Here is a 25,597-nt window from a genome sequence, read left to right on the forward strand (position 1 = left end):
CAGCTACAGGCAGGGCAGCTGGTCCTTTGGGTAACCAGAGCTGGGATCAGCCCTTCCCCTGCAGGAACTGGGTGCCAGGCAGCTGCAGCCAGGGTGGGGTTGCTCCCCACAGCAGTTTGGAGTATGAGTACAAAAAGCAAGCCATTAGCACAAGTCCTCTCTTGCCCAGCCAAAAGCAAAGGCAGCAACTCTAAGCAGCATTGTAGTTTAATTCTGCTACCTGGCATGACAGAGGATGAGGAGTGGGATGGGAGATGCCTGCATGGATGCTGGGAGCCCCTGGGTGGGCTGTGGCTTTGTGCTGAGGGTGACCAGGGTTTCTGGAGTAGTTTTGGGCTGTGAGATGTGACTCACACACTTTCCCTGCCGCTCCCAACCTCTGCCAGCCCTGGCTCCTGAACCCAGCACCTCTTCAGGCCTGGGCTAGCCTGTGCAGAACAGCTCCCTGCCACACTTGGCTGGATCACCTTCCTCCTCTGATGCTCTCAGTTTGGGATGCCAGCTAAATTAGTCCGTGCAATACTTTGGGAGAGAGAAAGGCAGCAAGTACCAGGCTGCCTGCTGCACTGGGTGCAATGCTTCCTCTTGGCCCTGCAAGTGAAAGGCACATGGGAGAAGCCAGTAAAACCCCAGGCAAAAATCCCAAAGGAGCAAGGCTGAGTGAGGATGGGCTTCTCAAGAGATTAGCCCTTATCCAAAACACTCTTACCCACCCTAAACCCAATGACTGGAAGTCTGAATCCTTTAGTCTTAGTTGTTGAGCAGCAAGACAGGCATGTGCAGTGCAGGAGAGCCCTTCTGCTACATGCTCAGCAGTAATTCACCGTGCACAGGGCAGGTGAGGATTTGCATATCATTATACACTGCTGAGAGAATGGAGCAGCCCAAGGTGTATGTTCTCTGCAGTGTTAGCAGAGGCACTGGCAGGGGCAGAAAGACCTAATCCTGCCTCTGGAGCACAAACATTTGGGAGGTGCTGTGCAAAGAGCTGCCTGGAAAAAACAATAATAAATCAAGGAAGCAACAAACTGGCACCAGCTGAAGTGAACCCAGCTCTCAGATCTCCCCAACACTTCTTCCCTTCCAGGCATCACATCTGAGGCCATCAAAAATCCCACAAGGACCAGGCTGAATGCAAAGCTCCAGGGGAGTGCCAAGGGTGGTCCTGCCAAAACTTGGGACAGGCAAAGGCTTTTAGGGACACGATGACAACTTGCTGGGGACAAACCAGCTCTGTCTTTGAAGGGCACCCCATCCTGCTCACCTTCACGGTCTGCAGCATGACCTCAGTCTGTGGAGAGCAAACCTCCGCACCCTTCCCTCCCTGCCCAATCCTCGCGGAGCACCAGCGGCAGCACCCTCTGGACGGAGGACAGAGCCATCAAGAAGGTTTGTCGAGACCATCAAATAATTTACTGTGATTCCATCTGTGGCTTTGTACAGTTGCCGGGGTGGGAGGAGGCCAAAGGAGGAGGGGATGAGGAAAGAAAAACAACAGAAAAAGTCGCTTGCCGCAGGCTTGGGTGAAGTGCGAGACAGTCCTTGGAGGGGCTCATGCTCCCCCTTGTCCTCTTCCTCCTCCTCTTCCTCTCCCCCTATACTCCTCCTCTGAATCCATATGCTTCTTCCTTCGCTTCACCTCTTTCCTTGCGCACTGCACAGTGGGAACCTCTCCAAGACACCGTCCAATCAGCTGAAACCAAAGAGGATGCTCATTAGCACCCATTCACCATCAGCACCAAGAGGGGCTGTTTCCATTACCCACCCCTCAGCATTCTGGGATGACCCTGCTAATGCCCACAGAGGGAAAGGGCTACACAGGTCTTGGAGGTCTGGACCTGGCTCAGCAAAGCATCTGCACACGCACTGAAGGGAACAAGCAAATGGTCTGTGGAGTAATTGGTGAGCCTCAGGCATCTCACCAGACCTTCTGCCTCTGTCCAAACCTCACTGTGGGAAAGGGCGATGTCTGATGAGATCTTTCTCCCTCCTCCAGGGATGATGGGAACCACAAAGTGAGTCCAGGACAAATGCAGACAGATTTCCCTGACTCCCTGGCTACACACACAGCCTTCTTTTCCCTAAAACACAGTATGTCCTTGCCTGGCTTCTCCTTTTGCACCTGATGTTCCTCTCTCTCTTCTCTTGGCTACTGCAGCTAGAATAAGCTGGGATGTCTGGTTTCCAGTTTCTGCCTAAGCAGAAAATGATGTGGGCAACTCACAGGGCATGCTCTCTTAACAGAGGGAACATTTCCAAGAGATTCCTTCCCACCCCTTCTTGCCCCTCTTTTTGAAGGCACAGCCTATGTCAGTGCTGGCCACCAGGCTGTGATGGGGACCAGGCTCCCAGCAGTCAGCGCAGGGGAGCAGCGGGAGCAGCAGTGTGGAGCCCATGCCATCAGCTGTGAGCCAAGGCAGGAAATGAGCCCTGAGCTCACATCCCCATCCGCAGGAAACGCTCCTGAACATCTGGAGAACCCAAACATCTGGAAAGACTCCCTTAGCAGTGATAAGTGCTGGGCACAGCACTCGGCTTGGCCCCCGGGGGGGCCTCACATGCACCTCTGCTGGGAGCAGAGGGGTGCGGTGCTTGGGTGGGTTTTTGCTCAGAGGAAGCAAACGCTGCCAAACGTTTCTTTCCTTCTTTTGGGGGAAGAGCTCTGTGTGCTCACAGTGTTTGGCTCAAACTGCAGAGGAAAACCAGCTGCCCATTTCCACACTCAGCAAGTCCCTCTTAGCACCACCTCTGGACACCATGTACTCCTCAGGACTCCAGCAGTTGTGTAAAGGGGTGAAGGGCCAGTCTGGCTGCGTGGGAGACCCCCAGAAGACACTAAGTGCAAAGTTCATGCAGGCTTTTCTCCCACACCCCAGTCCTAGACATCCTTAGATGTACATCTCCCTGATGTACTCTTCCCAATTGCTTCTCTCTCCATTTCTGCCATGGGAGGAACTGGTTACACAGCCAGATGTTTCCAGGCATTTGGCTTAAGGCCACCCAGCTCATACAGGGACGCCGATAGGAGCTCTCCCTCACTGCTATCCAACAGGATTGCGATGATTTAAATAAACTCATCATTAAAAAACAAAAAACAAAACAAGAAAAGAAGGAAAACAGGCAAGTGAACACAGACAATCTGAAAAACAGAGTTTCTGGCTCCAATACACCCTATTTATAAAAGCAAAACAGCCCTCTTACGGCTAATTCTTAACATTGCATCAGTTCCAAATATCCCAGGGGATATCTTTAATGGGGAAAACTCTTCCCAGGAACACAGAACTTTCACAATGAGACAGATCTGCTCTGAAGCTTAAGGACAAGGCAATTTATGTGAGTGCATCAGGAGGCAATGAGCTCACTCAGGTCTTCATCTCAACCCTTCCATAGCCAGTCTGGTGAATACACAGTGAGCCATGCACCTTCACACCTTCAACACCAGCTTAAGTCCCCACTCAGAGGGGCAGCATGGGAAGGAGCTTTCCCAGGGGAAGCACAACAAAACATGTATTTTTTTCTTTATTCAATTCTGTATAATTTTGCTCCACAAAATGAGGGGGAAATATACAACACCCCTTTCCTCCTACACACTTCCTCAGGAAAGTGGGAATTTTGACTTACCTGTATCTTGGCAGAAAATGCTATTCCAGCCAAAAACGCATGTCATTAAAACAATACCATTGCTGGAATTATTTCTGCTGCATTTGTTTGCAGATGAATGCATCTGCAGTCACCTCCTGCCCTGCTTCAAGTGTTAAGCCCCATCTCCTGCTTCCAATATAACCCTGCTGCACCCCATCTCCTGCTTCTGAAACTCACCGTAGTCACGATATCACACATTTACAGTTCATGCAGCCAGGGCCGCTCTCATCTGGGGGATTCAGCTTGCGCAGCTTGTGCTGACGGATCTCCCGCACCAAGGTGTAGAAGGCATCTTCAACGCCCTGGAAGAAAAGCATCTCTTGAAGCCCTTGAGACTGAGGCTTTCAGCAGCCTGAAAGACGTCTGCCAGCCAAGAGAAAAGCCACCACTAGACCCCTGAAGGTATCAGCTACTCCATTTTCACCTTTGTGCTCTGGAAGCCTGATACGGTCCTTCTGGCATGGATATACACTGCCTGTAGGTCTGCCAAAATAGACCATGTATAAGGCCAGCCAAGTGCCCTGAGCTTAGCTGACCTGCAGTGACTATGGAGCTATTCCAGAACCCTGCAGAAAATCCTGAGAAGGCATCTTCCCTTCACTGTTGTCAAAGCACAAATGAGGCACTTCTCCAGACTGGAGGCTCAAGCTTGGAGAGGGAATGTCCTGATGGAGCACTCAGACCTGAGGAAGCAACTAACACTGGTTCTTACACCCACCTGTCTGCAGGGTGGTGTCAGCCCATTCCTGCCTCTCCAGGACAGCACTGGAGAGAAGAAATGAAGATTTAGTTTAAAACCCTCCTCCTACCTGTCTGGTTTTGGCAGATGTTTCTATGTAGGGGATCCCATAACTCCGGGCCAGGTCCTGCGCTTGCCGGGTTTCCACTGTCCGTGCTGGGAGGTCACATTTATTCCCTACCAGCACCATGGGAACATCATCTGAGTCTTTCACCCTCTTGATCTGCTCCCTGCAAGAGTTAAGAGGTGCTAAAGTGAAGGGAGAAAAGGCATCAGGGGTCAACTCCAGTACATTCCCCACCAGCTTCTTGGTCAAGAATTAACAGGTACACTGCTCCTGCCAAGTGCCTTGCATTGGGCACCCAGGAGAATGTAAATGACCACAGCACATGAGTAAGCAGCAAAATAGCTAGGGCACTTTTGCAAATGAAATGAAACACACTTCTGCTCTTTAAATGCAACTGTTTACAAAACATAACTTGAAATGGCAATCTATAATAAGACATGAGCTTAAGATAGTTTAAGCTAAATAAAAACGAATACTCAAGCAGTTACCTGTGTTATTGCCAACGTTTTAGATCAAGTAATTCCCCTGAATGGGGATTTAAAAAATACTTAAAACATCACCTGCAACCAGAATTTGCTGAGCTGAAAAAACAGCTTTGGCAGCAATAATCTTTTCTGCAGATGCAGAGGCAGGCTTTGCTTCCTTTCAGTTTAGTTCAGGTCATTCAAAGTTGAGAAACCAACTGGGAAGCAAAAGATTTGTACTGCTCACTTCTTCATTCCAACCTTGGATTTAACACTAGGTGGGCGAGGAGGAGATCTACCAGTTCTAAAAATCTTAAAGGCCATTATCACTACAGACAATCGATTCAATTCCCTCCCAATAGATAACAACTTCCTTTGCTTAATAAATCATTTAACTTCAGATGCAAAACAGCCTTTTTTCCTTGCCCGTGGATCCAGAACATTTAAGATGGTTTTATTTAACTATTAAAAGCATTTTTTAAATGCTGATTCCTACATTTTAATTGAATTCAAATTTCCATCTAAAAGCAGCTGGACATGTATCACACATAAAAAAAAAATCAATCATCTTTTTTTAATGGAGCAGAACATGGTAATGAAGTCTGACTATATGTACGATATGCCATAAAGCCACTTAAACGTTCCATGTAACATCCTGATCAGCAAATGCAAGTACTAAATTTAGTGCACGGGCTACACTTAGCTGAAAACAGATACCTCCTAATGGTTATGAACCAGGGAAAGCCAGCAGTTCTCTGGGGAATATTCTTTTAAAAGTGAAAACACAAAAAGCACAGGCAAAACAAGATGAAAGCCAGTGATTTACATCATGATTAAAACCAGGCCTTGAAACTGAGCCACCCTGCGAGTGATTCACAGGCACCAGCCCCGGCACAAGGATGAACGCTGCTGAATCCCTCAGGTGCTTTAGGAAAATCTCATCCTTTGTCCTCCAGTTAAGCTGAAACAAGCCAAATTAGTCCAACCATATAGTTATTACACTGAACATGCCTGCTAACTGCTGAGTGAGACATCTCAATAGCTCACAGCAGCACCTATGACTACAGAGCAAGGAAGGGCTGTGCCTGCACTCAAGAGTTCCAGGATTATCCAGGACCTGGGTTTATGATGAGGGGCTGGGGTACATGGTCCCTTGGTGGGAAGTGGACAGAGTGGGGCCAGGCAGAGCCACCTCTTGTATTCTCTGCAAGTGCCTCTAGTCACAGCCAAGCCTCAAAACAAATGCATACAGCACAGAGATCCCTCCCATCAAGGCAACCAGGGAAGATTTCCATTGCATTTTTCTCATCTCCTTGGCTCTCCAGCTTTGCAGGGGTGATGGCAGCAGGGGAGAGAAGCATGGGTGCAGCCAAAGCAGGAGCATACCGGGATGGGTTTCCTGCTCTGCCACTGCCCTCCCAATACTCGCCACTCCTGGGCAAGTTGCCTCGCCAGGGCTGTGACTCTCCTCCTGCTCTGTCCTTGCCCTGCTTGAAACCAGGCTGTAATGGGCCAGGACTGCCTCTACTTGCATGTGTGAGCCAGCAGACTGCAGCTTCACTGTGATGGCTGACAGCAGGGGAAGCAGCCCCCCTGCCCTTCCAAGCCTCCTCACCCAGGTCCCAGACCCAGCAGAAGTCACTGAGATCGACTGCACTAACAAAGCAATTCCATTAATTAGGGAGGGAAGGGAGGGGGTCAGAGAGGATCAACTTTCTCTCTAGCCACCATAAACACTTAAACATTACATTATCAACTCTCCAAAGGCCACAAGCAATCCCTTTGGATGGGTTTTATTGGAGTCACTGACATTAGCAGTCTGCTTCATCTCTTCCCTGGGGAATGGCCACTTGAGCTAATTGTCTTTGCCAGCAGCCAGTGTTTGTACCATGGGGCCTGATCTAAAAGGGAGGGCAGGAAGGTGCAGCAGCAAGGCCTCCCCTTTGCACAGGGCAAGGGGGAAGGGGCCCTTCCCAGGATACCAACCTGTACTGGTGAATATCTTCAAAGGACTTGGTGTTGTTGATGGCAAAGACGCAGAGGAATCCTTCCCCTGTTCTCATGTACTGGTCTCTCATGGCACTGTACTCCTCTTGCCCTGCAGTATCTAAGATGTCTAACAAGCAGGTCTCTCCATCAATGACGACTTGCTTTCTGTAGGAATCCTGCAGGCCAAGAAAGGAAGAGAAAGGGATGTGTTAAAGGAGGGCCCGGGTCCGTCCAAGTGAAAGGATGCAGACAGTGCATCTCTGGGAAGATGCTAGGTCATGCTCTGCCCAGGTGAACAGCTGACTCAATCTGTTTCCAAAATGGGAGGGAAAGGAAAAAAAAAAAGAAAAAAGAAAAATGGAGCAGCGAGCGGGTTTACCTTTCTCTGGAGAGCCATAGAGAAGGCAGCCTCTGGCTTGCTCTTACCATTCCCAGCCCTGCCTCTGGCAGACCAGGGGCAGCTTCATCTCTACCACACTGCATAGCACTTGACAACTATCTTCCTAAGCTTTATTTAGTCCCAGCTAATACCTTCTGCTGCTGGGCCTGCCCAGGTACTGGAAGAGGATGCACAGGAAAGGCAACACTGGCCAGTCACAGCTTCCAGCCACCATCTGGGATCCGCGTGGCTGGAAGGTGTTTAAGAGCAACTGGAAAGCCAGCGCCTCCAATGCATCTTAGATCAAGCACCAGAGGCAATGTGCTATCAGTAAGGCTGCAAACTGTGCTTGATGGCAAACCTCTTCTTCAAACATGAGAGAAAAACAAAATAATACGAAATCACACTGTGAGAAGGGTGCTTCCCACAGCCAGTCTGTGCCCAGAGGGCTCCAGAGGAGGCAAGGACTATCCAGGCAGGTGCCTTTGAAGTTGGGGGTTTTCCCTGCAACTTATTGCAGCTGGAGAAGGCCTGAAAATCACCACAGGCATCCCTCAAAACGTTTCGTTTTCAAAGCAGGCTCCTCAAAGCACCACTCCTCCCCACCGTGCCTCTCTCCTGTGCCCAGTTTCATCAGCAGGGATGCTGCTGGGGCAGCCCCTGCATGGAGGAACAGCATCATCCCTCTCTGACAGCTGTCCCCTGTGCACATCCTCCAACTCCCAGCATGAGAAAGGAAATCAAAGCGAAAGGTATGAAAAAGGGTGTGAGTCAGCAGCATGACCACAGCAGTGCTCTGCAGCCACTCACAGAGGCTACAGCTGCAGTTTAAAGTCATTCAAACGTCTGATGCTCTTCTGAAGACCACAACAATGTTATCGGATGAGCTCTGCAGGTCTGCAGACAGACAATGCAACAAAGGTCACCGACAAGACCAGCAGCAGCACACAAAGGGAATGGGGCCAACACAGCCTCCACCCTTTGGGTCCTTACTACAGCATCATCTTCTGGGGCTAATTAATGTCTTTCTTCACCTTATGGAGAGGGATGTGAAATCAGCGAAGATGAGATCTGCTCTGCCACAACCTTCTCAGCCATGCCTGCCCAAACAGGGGACTGCTGATCCGCCAGGAGTAAGTGTGGAGTGATGGGCTGGCTTCCAGCCAACCACTCTGAAGGCAACTGGCAGGCTGCCCTGCAGGGATGTGCTTCCATTTCTAATCAATAATGTATCTGGAGTCTCCTTGGTGCAAGGTAAAAGAGCACTGGTTCCACCTCTGGGGTCCCAGTGCCTGGCAGGGACCGGCACAAGGGACCCCAGTGCCTGCTCTGCCCAGCAGACCATCCTCCCACCCTTGCACCCTGGCTTGCATCCAAAGGACCAGCCTCAGCACACATGTTTACAACTAATTGCCAAGTCCCCAGTCAGAGGAACTCTCACCAGCAGACAGCACACCTATGGAGAAGCAATCCCACACCTCGGCTCAGGTCATCACCAGCCTGCCTGTAAGGCCAGACAGCTCACTAGCGCAGAAAAGGCATTATCAGCCTTGCACCCTGCTCCCCAAGGGAAGGGGACAAGCTCTCCCCACCCTTACTTTGTGTCCAGCTTCATCTAACCCCTCTCAGGACACTTGGGATGGTGGCTCAGCCTCCCCTGCCACACTGCCAGGTGACCTGCCTGCTGCTGCAGGGATAGCTGCCAACAGCCACCAGCATCCTGCAGCCTCAATGCTCCTCTGCAGCCCCTCACATCCTACCTCACATTCTTGTGCAAGAGAAAGTGGCTGGACCAAGCTTTGAAGTGCCAGGCAGCAGAAGCAATGTCCACTTGGGGTTCAGACTCAAGATCCCAGATAGATGATGGGAGCACCCCACATGTGCTAAGGGACCAGCAAAGAGGTCCACTTGTTAAATGCTAGTCAGAACATGACCAGAGGCTTGAGAAGGCCATTACTAGCTGACTGCTAGAAGCTGGAATATGAACCAACATTTTTCTCAACACAATCCAACTCTTCATCCCTGCTGATTCACCATGGGACACTGCCAGTAGCATATACATTTCCTTGGTGTCTTGGCCCTCCTGATCCAAAGTAAAGGTCTTAAAGCTCTTCAGGAGCCCAAGAGCAAGCATGTGAGCACGTGTTGTAGGTTGGCCAACACTGAATTACAAAGACATTTGCACTAGTGAATCAGGAGGAGAACAGGCACTCAGTCGGGGTCTCTGCCACAGACGGGACAAACTCTCTTCTGTATCCCTCCTGCCTTGGGAAGCATCTTCTCAGTGCACCGTCACCCACTCACACCTCCCCTTGCAGGACAACCTGCGCTCATTTCATCCAAGCGATGGGTAATGTCTTTGCTCCATGCACATACACTCTCTTCCTTTGCCTTTTATCCTGCTCATTTCAGCATTGCTGTGTTGTTTGTTAGCCAGCTGAACAGTCAGAGTCAGCTCCTGGGCATGATCCAAGGCTGCTTAGTCACAGGAGGGTGGTTTGTTGGTCACATTCATATAGCTGGCAGGTAATTCTCTGTGCATCCTAAATCCCCATAAAATTAAGCATAATTAAGAAGAGTCACCCTAGAATGAGTGAGAACATTGCCAGGGTGGGGGATGTGGGGCACAATCAAGGGAGCTACAAAGGCATCAGGGATGGTGGGAACTGCAGGTGGAAAAGCACCAGGGGGCAAGAGGGGTGAAGAGCAGCTCATGGCTGCTTTAGGAAGAGAAGAGCAGAGTGGGGCTGGGAGAAAAAAAGGGAGGAGAGCAGGCATCTCCCAGGGCATGGCAGGAGCAGGCAGGGTGAGGAGGGTGTGCTGGGAAATGCCATGGAAGGTTTACATTCCCCGCTGCCTATTTACATGGAGAAAAATTCCCTGCAGGGTACATACAGGGGCAGGCAGCTGGAGACAGAAAAGACAGGATGCCAATGCAGTACAGTGGGTCAGAGCTCCCTCTGCCCACCCTGGAGTCCAAGAGAGGACCCATCCATGCAGATGTCTCTCCCCAGGGAGGTTTCTCTCTGCCAGCAGCTCTTTTGCCAAAACCAGCCTGGAATGGGTTTCTAAGAAAAGGGAGGGAAGAAGGCAACTGCATCCCTAAGCGAAGTGCAGCAATGAGACTCAGAAGCCCTTAAATTAAATTCCAGTCTCTGCCATGGGCTTTCTAGGTGACCTTGGCCAAATGATGTAATAGCATATGCTTTTAAGTGCTTTCCCTCTGGAAGAGTCTGCAGGACTGCAAGAATATTTCTGCCTTTTCTACTAAGCCTTGTCTTGCTTGTTTATTTAAGTTGTAAGCTCTTCGGGGTGGGGACTACACATACAATACCTACCACAATAGATTTCTGGTCCCAGCTGGGGCTCTTTAGCCATTATGATAATAATAACTGCAGCAACCACAGCTGCATGTTTACACATCTGGTAGAGAATCCTCTAGGACTGCAGAGAGAAATATTACTGTCCAAGAGGCGTGACAGAGCTGTAATCTGCCTTCCCAGGATGGGCTTATTCCTCATGCACAGCAGCAGCTGCTGCCCACATCTCCCCCAAACAAAGGTGCAAGTTATGCAGGGGGTAACTAGCATCTCACTAGCAATGGTGAAAGCCGTCACAGAATGGAGTATGTTTGCAAAAAGTAAAAAACCCCAACAAAACAATAGTATAATGAATACTGATGACCAGACTCCCTCTCTCTACAGCCTAGGGGAGAAGAGGGTCCCTGTCTGCTTCTCCAGGCAGGCTGATGAGCTAGACAGGCCAATGAAACCATCCATGCTGACTATGAGACCCATACATCAATCTTTAACTCCTCTCGATGGAGCAGAGGCATCACTTTGCGAACCACAACAGTTCAGCAGCTCAGCACATCTCGCTCGAACCACAGGACATCTATAATACAACCAAGTTCTGATAAAACCCATTTCATCAGTAAATCTCAAAATACCCTGCTTGAGAAGTCAATATATTTACTTTGATTTTACAGCAGATATGGAAGCACGGGCACAAAATGGCTCTTCAATCCCAAACCTTTAACCCCTCCCTACACCATCACCTCAGCAGAAAGGAGAACTTTTTGTGCTGTCTTTCGGGCCCTGCCTGGCTCTGCCCTCTTTTGCTGCCTCCCTTGCCGTCACTTTTCAGCCCACCACTGTCCTTCTGCAGAAGGCACAAGTCAATCACTGCAACCTTCAAACATGTGCACAGAGACTCAGAATAGCTCTGCAAAGCAGAGCAAGACCCCTGTTTTAGTTCAGTTAAGTTCACCCCTGCTTGAGACCAAGCTGAGCACACTCTGGATTGGAGGCAAGGTGAAGAAGAGCAAGAGGAAGACATGTAGACAGACTCCCTTCCCAGAGCCACTTACCTCTATTGTGGGGTCATACTCATCAACGAAATGGTTCTGAATGAGCTGTATCGTCAAAGCACTCTTCCCAACACCACCAGCTCCCACCACCACCAGCTTATACTCAGTCATCTTCCAGCCAACCCCAGCTCAGGACTTCCAGGAGCACCCACCTACAAGGAAAAAAACAGTATTAGGAGAGGGGGTCCTTCCCATCACGGTCTGCTCTGCAGCAGGGCTGAGCAATCAGCCCCCTTTCCTACTGGGAAAGGCAGAAATCTGCAAAAACCAGCCTCATTCCTCCTGTATTGGGTGTTCCTGATATCTCCTGTGCATCCCAGAAGCACCCAAATGCTGTGAGGTCTGTGATCTAGCATGCTGTAACACAGAGACACCTTAAGGCTTTAATGGTCTTTTCAGTTGCTTGACTTCAGCAGGGATTGATGGGACAAGGTAAACCCGATTCACTGCTATTCTGGTTGGCAGAGCCACCCCTCAACTCCTTGGGGTGAAAATCAGCAAAGAACCATCAGGGATGCAATGCGTTTTCAATGTAGCTTTATGAAATTACCACCCTGGTCTCTCATCTCAAGTCTGCAGACACACCACCACCCTGGCAAGTGTGGCCTGGAAACGGGGAGATGGCGGGAGGGCAAACATACCCCAAGGGTCAAGGGCTTTCTTACCGTCTTCCCACCCAACACTTTTAACTATCCTGGGAATCTAGCCAGAGAAAATTACACTTATTTCAGTCTGTGCCTCCAGCATCCACTGTCTTTCTTCTGCTTTTATGGTCCGATGCTCTGGGGTCTTAAACATTGAGATAGCCTCACCTAAACCCATGAAACCTGGTCTAAAAGTACAGCATGGAACTGCAACAGCCAGACTTCTTTAACCTAATACTCTCTGCTAGTAATAAAGGTTACTTTAAAATGGGAAAATAATCCACCAAACTGAATACAAAACTGTGTTTATGCTGTCATATGCTGCAATCCTTTAGCCTGACTAGATGCAAACTTCACATATTCCCCGAACAAACCTCAAAAGGTAAGGGAGGGCTCCTCATAAGAAATCAGGCTGTGTAAATCAAAAGCAAACCCTACAGTTACCAGTTTAACAGGTCTGGTTTTATAGCAGTGCTCAGCACTGTCTCTGATTTGTCATATCTCAACCTGGCAATCCAAAATCATTAGATAGATTTGAAAGCCTTGGCCAACATTATCTGGATGTCAGTGTCCATACAGGCAGGGAAAAGTCCCAACCCCCCCTTCTTAGCTCCATGTCTTCATCCCCAAGGCTGTGTTAAAACCTCAAGCCACAAGGCAGGTTTGAGGTGGTGGCACATCCACATCCCCTGCCCTCCAGCTAACAATGCCTCTGGATGCACCGGCCATCTCAAGAGGGAGGAGGGAGCAGGAGATGTACCCCTCCTCCCAGGAGATGAAGCTGGCATATCGACAGGGGAGGAAGAGGTGCTATCATGAAAGGTGCTAATTGGGAATGATGATTAGGGTCAGGATGAGCAAGCCAGCTTTTGCAGCACTGTGTACTTGCCATGGCCCCTCAGCAGGAGAAACTTCACCCCACTCCTGCACCTCATCCCCTGAATTTCTCCTCCATCTCCATCAAGGGGAACAAACTTTAACTCAGGAAGACTCCCTCATTCGGCTGCAACCCCTGCCCACTGCCGATCACCCCAGGGTCAGACACTCGTCCGCAGCCATCACCTGCGAGCTCTGGGGACATCACCCAGACAGCAGGTAGCACGAATACGAGCTCATGGTTCCCATGGCCCATCACCACCCAACACAGCCCGCAACATCACTGCATGGAGATTAGACACTGCATGGAGATCCCACCCCCTGAATGTTAAATCACTCCATGCTCCTCCCTGAGCTCACCAGCCCAGCTCCTGAAACCATGGAAGCTGGTACAATGTGTGCCGGCAAAAGCTACTCTAGACCCAGTCTGCATCTGATGCATTTCCTAACGCTGCAAAGATCTAATGGAAATGAGGCCAGAACTTTCTGCCTTCAATCCCCACCAGACTGCAACCTTAAACCACTCAGACAGTTCAATCACCCACTCAAGCTGGGAGCAGTCAGACACAACTGCCTCTTGTCAAAGACCTTTTCTGAGCTGCTGTCTCAGTAGCAGGAAGGCAAACAAAGCTCATGCCCTTCTCAGCATCCAGAGTCCTGAAGAAGGGCAAGGGAGGGTGTGTGAAAGTAACCAGAGCAGAAAACAATGTCCTTTGGTTACTGTGCCATTCGTCACTGCTGGAAAAGCTGAAGGTTGTTAAACACTGCGGAAAAGTGTGATTGTGGGAGAAATTTTCAATAATGCAATACCTAAGGTCCATATCTGAAAGTGCCACTGCTCCACAGAAAAGTCTGATGTGCCTCTGTTCTGGCACCCAAGGGGGAGATGCAGTTTGAAAGCAAGGCCACGTACGACAACCTGTGATCACACTGGCTGTGTGCACATCGCTCTGTTAATGCACACCCTCACGTATATGAACTTCCCACATACACTACTTCCCAGGGACAAGCGTAATCCCCACCCCAGGTTTCTTGTCTCTCAGAAAGACACAGCCGCCAGGAGGGACAGTGACAGGCTGAAATGGGGACTGAGGAGCAAACACTGACTGACCCTCTCCACCAAACAGTGCTGACCAGGAGAGGATCACTCTTGCAGCGGAACAGCTTCACAGATGAACACAAAAGGATCTCTACAACCAACTTCCACCTTTTATACAAAGCATGGAGATCTGCAACCCCCAGCAAAACATTTGGAGGCTGTAAATAAAAGCCTGCAGCAGCGACAATGGACCTTGTTCTGCATCTGATGCTGATGACGGAGCAGCAGCCATGATGATGCTCAAGGGTACCTGCACAACCACCCAGGCCTATGTGACTTGCTAGGGCAGTGAGAAAAACTTAAGACTCAATATGGGTAAGGCATGTGTCCTTGAAGACAGGGTGCTCCCTCGAGACCACCGCAGTGGAAGGCACTGCTTGGCCTATCCCTTCAGAAGACACTCAGCCCACATAACTACACCTCGCTCTTGGTCCACACTGCAGCAGAATGTGGGGACCAAGGTGGTTACTCACAGCAGATAAGGGTCTTTCCTAGCTCAGGGCTGCAGCTGAAGCTGCCGCACCCTGGCCAACTCTTCACCACCCCACATGCCATCCTCTCCCCAGCAATAGCAGAAGAGATTCTGCAGCTTGCTGCGGATGGCAAAGTCCAGCCCACCTGATTGTCTCATACCATTGCTGCAAACATGTCCTAATATAGAGCGAGAGTGTGGGGAATGATGGACAGCTCTGGGCGTGAGAGCTGCCTGAATAAATGTGTGCTAAAAATCAATGTTCAGACAAGCTTGCTCCCTTTCCCAAAGGATCCACACTGCAAGCTCTTCACAGGGAACATGCAGACTCAACTGCTCATCAGAGCACATGCAAATACCACAGAAGACAGAGCCTGGCCAAACCTGCAGGGAAAGCAGGGATTTCCATATGGACAATGTTTGTTACAGACTTAGGCAGCTGGTCTTATCCCCAAGCTGACCTTACCAACACCACCTCATAGCTCCCCATCACAGTCTGCTCCTGAACATGGGAAGAACAAGGCTGCCCAGTGACACATGTACAGGTGTCGCTGCCTCATGAACATCATCACCACCACCACTTGGGCTGGTTCAAGAAACAGCCATCCCAAGCCAATGTTCCCGGCTCTCCTAAAATACAGAGGCAGGGGAGACAGTAGAGCTCCTGCCTGCGAGGTGACAACAGGCATTCCAAGTTTTCATGCTCAGTCTGGGGACCCACCAGACAGAGGTTTACAGCCTGTTGGCTGCTGTGAACGCTTCTGATGATAGGAGGATTTCCAAGGAGGATAAACAAGAGCTTCTATTTCTTAGCAGCTAATGCAGAACTGACCACAAAATAGCAGGGAAACACGAAAGCACAGCCTCTCAGTCCCCCACACTGCAGGAACAGCACTTCTTCCATCCTCTGCAAGCTCTTCAGGAGCTGAAAGCCTGACACACGTTGCCATCTGGCATCTTCCCTGCCTATCCAAATCTGTCATCTTTGCGGTACTCAACTGTTGCACTTTCAGAAGCTGTGCAGGGCTGTCCAACAAACAGCTGAGCAAAACAGGGAGGAGGAGAGCCGTTCAGGAGCACTGCTGGGGAAGACGAGGGCTGGGATCCACGTGCCAAGCCAATAGCCCCAGCATGGAGCCAGAGCTGCTGCTGTATTTCCTGACCTCGTGGATTTTCTCCCGTAGTGAGAGGGCTCCTGGCTCCCATTCAAAGCTGTCTAGGAAAGCCTTGCCGAGTGCTTCCGCCTGGCAGCAGCAGCTGCTCCCAGCCCAGCAGTCAGAGCCACACAGCTCCGGCAAACAAGAAACATCTGCCAGCCTCACACAAGAAGCCAAGAGAGCAAGCACCCGGCCCCAGTGGGCATCGGCATCCTGCCTTTGTCTTGCAGGGAGGAGATGAAGGTGTAGATGAGGGCAGAAGGCACATCTCACCTTCTCCCCTGCCTGCGCGTTCTGGGCAGCTTGGAGGTTTTGTCCGCAGAATAAAAGACCAAAGTGCCTGGCGCAAGCTTTTGCAGGGCTAAGATCTAAAGCAGGTGTAGGCATCAAGGTTACAGGGGTACCCAGAGACCCAGCTGTCCTGCAGAGAACAACCTGACATTCTTCATGGTCCCTATTCTCCAGCACAAAGCTTCCTCTGCAGGGGAAGAGGTGGTTTTGGGACCCTGGCTGTGAAGCCTCCAGAAACTCACTCAGCAGAAGCAGAGGTGAGGAACTCCAGGGGCTTGGCCCCACCAGTATGTTCCATCACACCACCACAGCTTCAGGAAAAGCTCAGGTGTCAAGCAAAAAGGATTTGCACTGGGTTTCCAATAGATTCAACACAAGGGAGGCTCTGATGCCTTTCCAACAGGATCACCAAAGAGCTTTCTGTGTCCTCCCTTTCCTCCCATCCCCTTGTTTCTCCTCCAGGATGGACATCAAGCCAACCATACAAGCCATGAGATATTTTTGTGCAGCACTGCTGTACTGAGGCCAGCCATGACAGTTTCACAACTGTTCATTAATAAACATTTACCTGTCCACTGGGAGTCTCTGCATTTAAAGGCATCAGAAGTCAGTTTCACCTCTGCAAACCTCTTTGGGCACATCTCAGACTGGGCACCCTTTCCTCCAAAAGCACTGTGGAGGTGAACCAAGAAGCCTTAAATGCTGCTATGTTTGATTTTATTTCCCTTCAGCAGAGATACCCTGCAGGCAGAAGTGGTCTGCAGTCCTCTAACAGAGCAACGCTCACCTCAGCCTTTTACCATGCCTGCAAGTCAGAAACCCAGCAAGTCCAGGCTCCTACATTTGCTCATGTACAAACTATCCCAAACATCACCACATACAGCCTCTGAAGGAACCTCTCCAGCAGCATGAAATGCCACCTTTCATTTTCAAGGATCAAAATGCTGATGTTCTCCATGACCTGCCCAGCCTGAAAGAAATCAGGGAAACGAGCATGACGAGCCGATGCTCTGTTACGAATCACAGCCTATCCAATGCTTCATTTTAATCTACTTGTTGCTTTTTAAATTAACAAGTGGGCTGCAAATGCAACCCAATATGCTTGTTGTTGGCTGCTGGCTGTGTACCCCCAAACTCAGACAATGCAGCCCACAGATGAAAAGAGAGATGCAACAGAGTTGCAAATGGTGGCCCTGCTTTGGAGAAACAACTTGGAGATAATAAATGTCTTCTATTAGGAGAAAAACAGAAAAAAGCCTAAGAAGAACAGAATGCCTTCTTCCACATTCTGCAGGCTCTTTAAGGTCTGAAAGAAAAGGCAGCTTATCCTAAGAAACCGAGTGCAAAAATATTGCTCCAGAGGAAAAAAAATCAGATAAGGAACGACATCACGTAGGAGGCTCAAAACACAGGAATACATTCAAGGAGAGCCCTGGGAGGAAGAACAACAGAAAGCTGTTTAATGCACAAGCAGGTCTGGAAGAGAGGGATTGCCTCTCTGTAGCAGCCATAAACATGTCCCAGCAGCAAGGTGCAAGCCATGGCTTTGCAGAACGCAGAAGGTCTTGAACAGGCACGGACGGGTCCTTGCACTGGGCCCAGCCCTTGCACAGTTTCCAGCTGAAGCACCTCTGGCAACACAAACCCTCTGCCAGAGACTAACCAGCTGCAAAGGGTTTGTGAAGTCCTTGCTCATCTTCCCACTCCACAAGAGATGGAAGGACAAACGAGACCGTACCATCCTCACCCAAGTTGCTGCCTGTTTTCTGATCCCTGGTTCCCACTTCAGCTGCAGGTCCATTTACACTGTCCTTGCTTTCCTCTCCAATAATAAATATTTTTAATAAAGTTCTTTGTTGCCAGCATACTCTAACAAGAACTGGTAGGCAGCTATGCCTAAACCACCCAAAACAGCAAACAGCCCACACAAGTGAGGAACACAAACAAACCAGCTACCCAAGAGCTCTCACTCTGGATGATGTTATTGTCACCAAAATTACTATACTCCAAAGAAGAATTAGGAGGCCCCATACCTCAGAAGCTTATAAACCAGGACTGCTCACTGCCTAAGTCTCCAGCATCATGAACATGGGGAACAGCACACCATCAGGAAACTCTGACAGGCACTGGAACATGCTTGTGAATCGCAGCAGGATCTTCACCTCCCACCATCACCATTCCACCCTTCTCACTGAAAGCAAGAAGCCCATCCCACCATAGTCTCTGTAGAAAACCAATCTTCCAAGCTAAGCTCCACAAAGAGAAACTATGGTGCTCTGCAGGTTACCTGTGCCAATCCATGGAAAGGTCTGAAGGAAACAAGCAAGCAAACGGTATGTGCCACCCCACTGCTGAACACAGACCCCTAAAAAAGCCACAGGCAGGTAGGAAAGAGCACCTGGGCCAGCACCAGAGTAACTGGCTGAGAACACCACAGAGCTCATCTTTGAAGAAGCTATTTTTAAATCATGCCCATGATATGTGGTGCATTACTTAAGTGCTGTTTGACACTCCAGATGAGCAACAGTGGCCTGCGCAAGGGAAGAGGAGGCTGCAGTTTTGCCTGAAAGCCTGGTAAAGGTGAATGCATGAACACACCACAAAGCAGGCTGGGACAACAGGGGACAATTAAATCAAAACTGAGCTCTTATCTTGCAGTCAGGACTTAGGACCTAGTGTTGATTCTGCCAACGCATGTGGGAACGTGGCGTGGGGGAGGAAATGCTCTCACTGCTGACATGCAGAAGACTGCAAACTGCCAGGGCTCCTCTGCTTTCACCTCCTCTCCATCTTCCCAGGGCCGGGAAGGTGGTTCATGGGCTGGGCTGGCAGCTCTCCACCTCACCTCTCCCAGGCCTCCCAGCCCCCTTCAGAGAAACAAATAAAGAACAAACTGCGCAATGGAGAGGCCAAAGCAGAGCTCAAGGGGCAGCTTTTAACCTTCCTTCACATTAACGTGCCGTCTATAAACACAAAGCCAGCATGATGTACCTTGAGCATATGAAGAGATGGACAGATACCCTGGAAACAAGACCCACATTATAGATGATACTAATGGTAACTGCTAAAATGTGTGGTAGGAAACCACAAACCCAGGCCCTGAGCAATCTTTTGATTTGCTAGACTCAGTACCAAATTGTATTGATTTTCCCACAAAATGTAAGGCACAATGAAGTAGAAACTTGGACCAGATGAGGACGTAGCATCAGTGTAAGTGGATCTCTGTAATTGCAGCTATTAACAGGGACAGAGAACATCAGCCTTTGGGGTAAGTGCTGCCCAGTAATGGGGTAGGATTAAAAGAGATGCTGTCTCCAGGCTGGTCTTTCCTAAGGTACCCGACTGTTTTCTGCCTGGTCCACTTGGTTGTGAAAGGTGCAGCCACAGGCAAGCTGCCAGGGAAAGGTACAGCCTCTCCCAGGACCCACCAGTCCTGCCATCATGTTACAGCATGCCACAGCCACCTGGTTCTCTGCTACAAGAAGGGACAAATTCAGATCTCAACACTGAGCTGCAAGAGATGGAGCACCCAGTGCTAGAGCTGGGGGTGGTGGCCATGCATGATCAGAAACATTATCCTCCTCCTTGTACAGACAGGCAAGGGGATGCAAACAAGCCAAGGGACTCTCCCAAAGTCATCAATGGGCTGTAAAGCTGGGAACTAAATGCAGGCAACATGACTTCCCATCCAGGGTCTTCACATGAGGCAAAAAGCTCTCAGTAGAGGTTTTGGATGAGAAAGCCGTTGGTCTCTGCTGGGTCTTTGTGCTGGGCTGTCAGCGGTGGCAGCTCTGCCCCATCCCAGCTTCTCTGGACAGAGACAGTTGGAGGGTCAAGGTACATCAAGTGGGAAAGCACAAAGTGATGTAAGAGGCACCCTGCTCTCCAGCTATGCTAATGAAATCACAACTGGGTTGTGGGCACAGGCAGCCAGCAGAGAGGCGGACAATGCTCCAATGCACAGATAAGCAATGTGAGATGCTGGTAGGGCTGGGAGCAAAGGGACAGGGTGAACACTGCAGTTCTTTTCCCCACTCGAAGCCCAGCTACAAGAAAAGGGAAAGGCACTGGTATAAGGTGGCCTTGTGTATCATTTAGAAAAGGCCCAGGCCCAACCTGAGCACTACCAATGAGTATCGGGCCAGAAAAACATACCCCATATCAAGAAATGCATTGCCCCTGTGAGATTTCCATGCTTCTCTCCCTCCCCATCCTTCCCTCCCTCCCCATCCTTCCCTGTCCATCCAAAACAACAGCTGACAGGGAAAAATTACAAAGCTGGTTTCAGGAAATGTATCTGAGCCATTTTCACTGAGAAGAATTTGCAATGGAAACAGGTTTGGCTGTTCAGCTTCCTGCTTATCTTAAATCCCGACACATATATAATTTTACAGCAAATAAATGGATAAGGAAACACAGTATTTGCATCTAGAAAATTTAAAGAATTGTTTTGACAGTGCTCTTAGGTTTTAATTTTTTACTTTTAGCATTTAATGGATAAGGGACTTTTCAAAAGGCCACGTTTTGGAGCAAAATAATATTGCATGAGTATTGGTAAGCTCTAGTCTCCAAAAATAAACCAGTTCACATAGCATATGCCCTATTGTACTACCACTCCTGCAGCAGAAAGGCCCAGACAGCAAACAGAGGCATTAGGATTGGGTGTAAAGAAATGGAATCTGTTGGCCAGCAGCAGAAAAGCAGACAGATTAGTTTGGGACAGCAGAAGCCCAGTCTGCTCCTGCCCATACAGCACTCACCCTCTGGATGGCTAACCAGCCCCGCAGAGAAATTAGGGTCCTCTTGTCTGGGGATGGCTCAAGTCCGCCTAGAAGGAAAAGAAACACAGAGGAAGAGTGAGAAGGCTCCCTCTCTGCAGGGACAGCCAGCTCTGCATGGGTTGGACTCAGACAGGCATATCTTAGGGGACCCTTTCTTTAATACCCAATTTTGGCTCCCTCAGCTTCCCTGGACAGCACCTAGAATCTTGTACTGAAGGGGAAACGGAGAGTCAACCCCCATCCATCCCTTTCACATGTGCTATTTCACAGGCCATTAATCATGTATTCTAAAGTTTTACCTTTTCCAGGGAAAGGTGATACAGCATTATTTTTGCCCTCACTTTCCAGACAGAAGGCAGAGTGGCACAGGTGCAATGGCATCATCTCCACAGGCTAGCTATGCACAAGGGACAGTACATCTTGACATGAGGGAAAAAGACTGAGCTTCCTTCTTGCCTTTGCATTCCCAATGGGACTGATTAAAAGCTGCTCATACAGTTCATTCAGAGACAGAGCTCAAAGGAACAGCTTGAGTGACCCCAAACAGCCAAAATCAGAAACTTCCAAGAGTATCTCTTCTATTAGTAAGCCATTCAATTTACATGATCAAATGTAACAATCATCCTCCTACATTCATTTGGCCCTTGCAGACACACACCCTTATTTATTGGCAGACCAGGGATGAAGGGAAAGGTGGCATCACAGCAAAAGGCAAACCTTGCTAAAGCAAGGGCTTGCTTTAGCAAACGTGGGAGAAGGAGATAGGGAAAATTCATTACCAAAGCAAGAGTTGGGGCATCTTAGGGAGCCAACAAGGGGGCAGCAGGATGACAAGGTAAAAAGAAGCAAGCAGGCAACTGCTGCTGGGACCCCATCCCTGCTCTTCTTCCCATCAAGACACATTACTATCAAAGTGACAATGCTCTCACAAGCATGACTATGCATCAGTCATTATGCAGCAGATATTCAGGGGCACACTGCTTATTTACAGACTCAGCAGCTGCAGCCTGGAGGGATGGGGACACTGAGGATGGCTGGCACAGAGGTCTGGAGAAGACCTCCAAACACAGCCCTTCAACAGCCAAGGGAAATGAATTCATCACAACCAATTCTGAAGCCAGACAGAGCCAACCAACGCATCGTGTGTGCAATAAAGAGCAACCATCACACAACACTGACAAAAACAGAGGTCTGAAGGTTGAGACATGAGATTTAAGTTTACATCATCAGATGAGATGAGATTTAAGTCTGCATCAGCAGACTTGTTAAGTTTGGGTCCTGGATTACACAAACCTCACTTTGCTGCCTGTGCTAAATCTCAGCCACTATAGGCTTGCTAATGTGAAGCTCATGTCCCCTCCCTCTGCAGCAGTCTAGATTTAAAGAAAAAAACAAAACCCAAGCAATGCTGTTGTGGGTGGGTTATTTAAATGCATCACTGTCACAGTACAGACCCGCTGCAAATAAGACTGAAGATGTATATGTTACAGCTGTCCATACTGAAAAGGGAGGACTCTCTCTCTTTTGGCTCTGGAACAAAAGGACAGCGCACAGGGACTCCTCTTCCCTGTCCTGCAGGCACCACAGCATGGATGCAGAAGAAAGGCTCCTTCAGCTCTCTGTAGCCTCCACAGAGGTTCATACACCCCACTCCCCAGGAACACAGTGCAGCAGATCAAGGAAATAGTAACTCCACCCGGGGATGAGGAACCCACAGCAATTGACTCGCTGATGGTCACACAGGAAACTTATTGGTGAAGCTGGGGATTTCTGCTCCCTCATGTTTGAGCTTCTGCCACAGGAATGTGCATCTCTTCAGTGGCTGCGGTTGACTATGCAGGGGACAGCAGGAGACCTACTTCATCAGCACCACCACAGCCCCCAGCACCTGCTGGCAGACCTGCACAATCAGCAGAAGCAGGGGGGGGTTCCTTCCAGAGCTTCCTTGGGAGCCCACAACAACATGCAGGATCTGGATGGGCTCGCAGCCAGTGTCCCCAGGCACAGTAGGGCTGAAAAGAAACCACAGAAAAGCAAGACACCAAGCCTGTGTGAAACGTGGCTCCAAGTCAATGCTGAAGCTTGGCAAGCTGATTAAAAATAAGCAAAGCCTCTGAGAGCAACAGAGCAGATGAGGTCTCTCTGATAAATGCCTAAAGGTTAGGCGTAACTGCGCCTAATATTTGTGGGTCCTGAGGGAACTGACAGATGAAGTTGCCCCACCATTATCCATTGTATTTGACAAGTTGTGGCAGTCCAGTGAAGTTCCTGCTGACTGGAAAGGGGAAAGCACAACCCTTCTTTTTAAAAATGGAAAGAGGAAGACCCAGGGAACTACAGGCTGGTCAGTCCCACCTTGATGCCTGGCAAAATCATGGAGCAGATTATCCTGGAAGCTATGCTAAAGTGCATGGACAATAAGGAGGTGATCAGCAACAGCCAACATGGCTTAACTAAGGGCAAATCATGACTAACCAATTTGATGGCCTGGCCTTCTACAGTGGGGTTACAGCATTTGTGGATAGTAGAAAGGCAGGTGACATAGTCTACCTGGACTTGTGTAAGGCATGCATGACTTCATTGTCTCTAAACTGCAGGTATGGATTTGATGGATGGTTGGTGAATAAGGAACTGGCTGGATGGTCACACTCAAAAGAATTGTGGTCAACAGCTCAGTGTCCAATTGGAGATGGGTAATGAGTAGTGTCCCTCAATGGTTGGTTTTGGGACCAATCCTGTTCAACATCTTTGTCGGTGACATGGACAGTGGGATGGAGTGCACCCTCGGCAAGTTTGCCAATGACACCAAGCTGTGTGGTTCTGTTGATACGCTGGAGGGAAGGAATGCCATCCAGAGGGACCTTGACACGCTTGTGAGGTGGGCTGATGCCAACCTCATGAAGCTTACCTATGACAAGTGCAAGGTCCTACAGCTGAGTCAGAGCAATCCCAGGCACAGCTACAGGTTGGGCAGAAAAGAGATTCAGAGCAGCCCTGCAGAGGACTTGGGGGTGTTGGTCGATGAGAAAATGAACATGAGCCGGCTTCAGTGTGAGCTCGCAGCCCAGAAAGCCAACTGTATCCTGGGCTGCACCAAGAGGAGCGTGACCAGCAGGTCAAAGGAGGTGATCCTGCCCCTCTGCTCTGCTCTTGTGAGACCTCACTTGGAGTATTGTGTGCGGTTCTGGGGCCCCCAACACAAGAAGGATGTGAATCTGTGGGAGCAAGCCCAGAGAAGGGCCAGAAAGATTATCAGAAGGCTGGAACACCTCCCCTGTGAAGACAGGCTGAGAAAACAGGGGTTATTCATGCCCTGAGCTTCAGGGATGACAACTCACTGTGGAAAAAACAACCAAGAGTGTTCATTAAGTGAATGGACAAGAAGATACGAGAGAGCTTGGACCTGAGCTGCCAGCTGCAAACAGAAAGAAGAAAACCTTCAAGTCTCTAAACAGAGAGAGAGAGAATGTCTTTAGTAGAACTAGTCAGCCAGAGACCAGCACCTGACCACAGCTGGTAGCATTCTCACAGGTACCTGGTGACTAGACACAGTTGGTACTTACAACACCTACAGACAGGATTTCACCTTGTTCCCCAGCACCTTGTTTCTGAGAGTATATGAACAAAGAGACCATGCAAAGTACAGCCCAAAACATTTGTGGCAGGCACTGGAAGAGTCACAGTTTGGGGAAAGTAAAATGAGTCAAAATCAGCCCCCATGAGCGCAACATCAGGTGCCCCTGAAGATGAAACATCCTTTTGGCAGGCACAGCAACACACTTCCACCACAGACCAATCTCTGCACAGCAAACTCCAGGCAAACCCTATGCAACAGCAGCAGCAGCAGCAAGAAAAGGTCACACACGTTGGAGAGGGAAATAAAAAACAACAAAAGAAAGAAAGAAAGAAGGGACTTTTGAACTCTGAACTGTAACACACTGTAATTACTGTAGCATAACTTCATTTGGGCAGTGTTAAGTGGCAGCTGGGCATCAAAGACATGGGGGATTCTCACATAGCCTTAAACTGTCTTCCACTCTTTCCAGTGGAAGCCATCATTGGTCCCAAAGCAGGGTCTCATCCTGCCAGACCATCTGCAAAAAATAAAAACAGGGGCTCCTACAGCAAAGTTGGAGAATTTCTTTCTTTTTAACTCTGGTTTCCCTGCTGTCCACACAACACCCAAATCTTTATGTTCTGAAGGCAATGACTGCCCTAACACCCTGCAGCAATGAGGTCCCTAAACTATTAACATCACTTCTTTTTACCAGGCCTCCCATTTTCTTCCCTGGGGTCCAGCCATCTCTCACCAGCCTTTCAGACTTTGTGACCCTGCTGCCCAAGCACAACTCTGCAGTGATGGCGAAGGACACATTGCAGAGACACAGCAGTGTTCACTGGATTTATTCTTGGACTTCATAAGGCCCATGCAAACAGTTCTGCATTTGAAAAGAACATAACCACAAAAGGAAAACTCGGAATTCCAAAGCTGACTTTTGACAGCCCTAAGCCACTGTGTACATGCAGTATGGACAAGGTGTAAGGCACTTCTAGTTTCCCAAAGGAAGGGAGAGGACAGCCCATGCTCAAAACCAACATCTGACCTCGAAGGATCATGTTAAAGAAAA

General features: G+C 49.4%; 1 protein-coding gene across 3 annotated transcripts in view; it reads right to left on the reverse strand.

The window, feature by feature from the left end:
• Nucleotides 1–1,389: 1,389 nt before the first annotated feature.
• The window catches only part of HRAS (HRas proto-oncogene, GTPase), a 44,553-nt gene continuing 20,345 nt past the window's right edge, over nt 1,390–25,597 (reverse strand). For 2 of the 3 annotated variants that reach the window (XM_031049149.2, XM_031049148.2), the window contains exons 2-7: nt 20,949–21,016; nt 11,650–11,801; nt 6,899–7,077; nt 4,452–4,611; nt 3,820–3,944; nt 1,390–1,693 (exon numbers count right to left, since the gene is read on the reverse strand). In XM_031049149.2, the coding sequence (XP_030905009.1) occupies nt 3,825–3,944; nt 4,452–4,611; nt 6,899–7,077; nt 11,650–11,760 (570 nt within the window). In that variant the 5' untranslated portion in view covers nt 11,761–11,801; nt 20,949–21,016 and the 3' untranslated portion in view covers nt 1,390–1,693; nt 3,820–3,824. The remainder of the gene's footprint in view (nt 1,694–3,819; nt 3,945–4,451; nt 4,612–6,898; nt 7,078–11,649; nt 11,802–20,948; nt 21,017–25,597) is intronic. The other variant, XM_005149221.4, reaches the window with a different exon arrangement.

Source organism: Melopsittacus undulatus, chromosome 4 (genome assembly GCF_012275295.1).
Source record: "Melopsittacus undulatus isolate bMelUnd1 chromosome 4, bMelUnd1.mat.Z, whole genome shotgun sequence".
In the NCBI taxonomy this organism is placed as follows: Eukaryota; Metazoa; Chordata; class Aves; order Psittaciformes; family Psittaculidae; genus Melopsittacus; species Melopsittacus undulatus.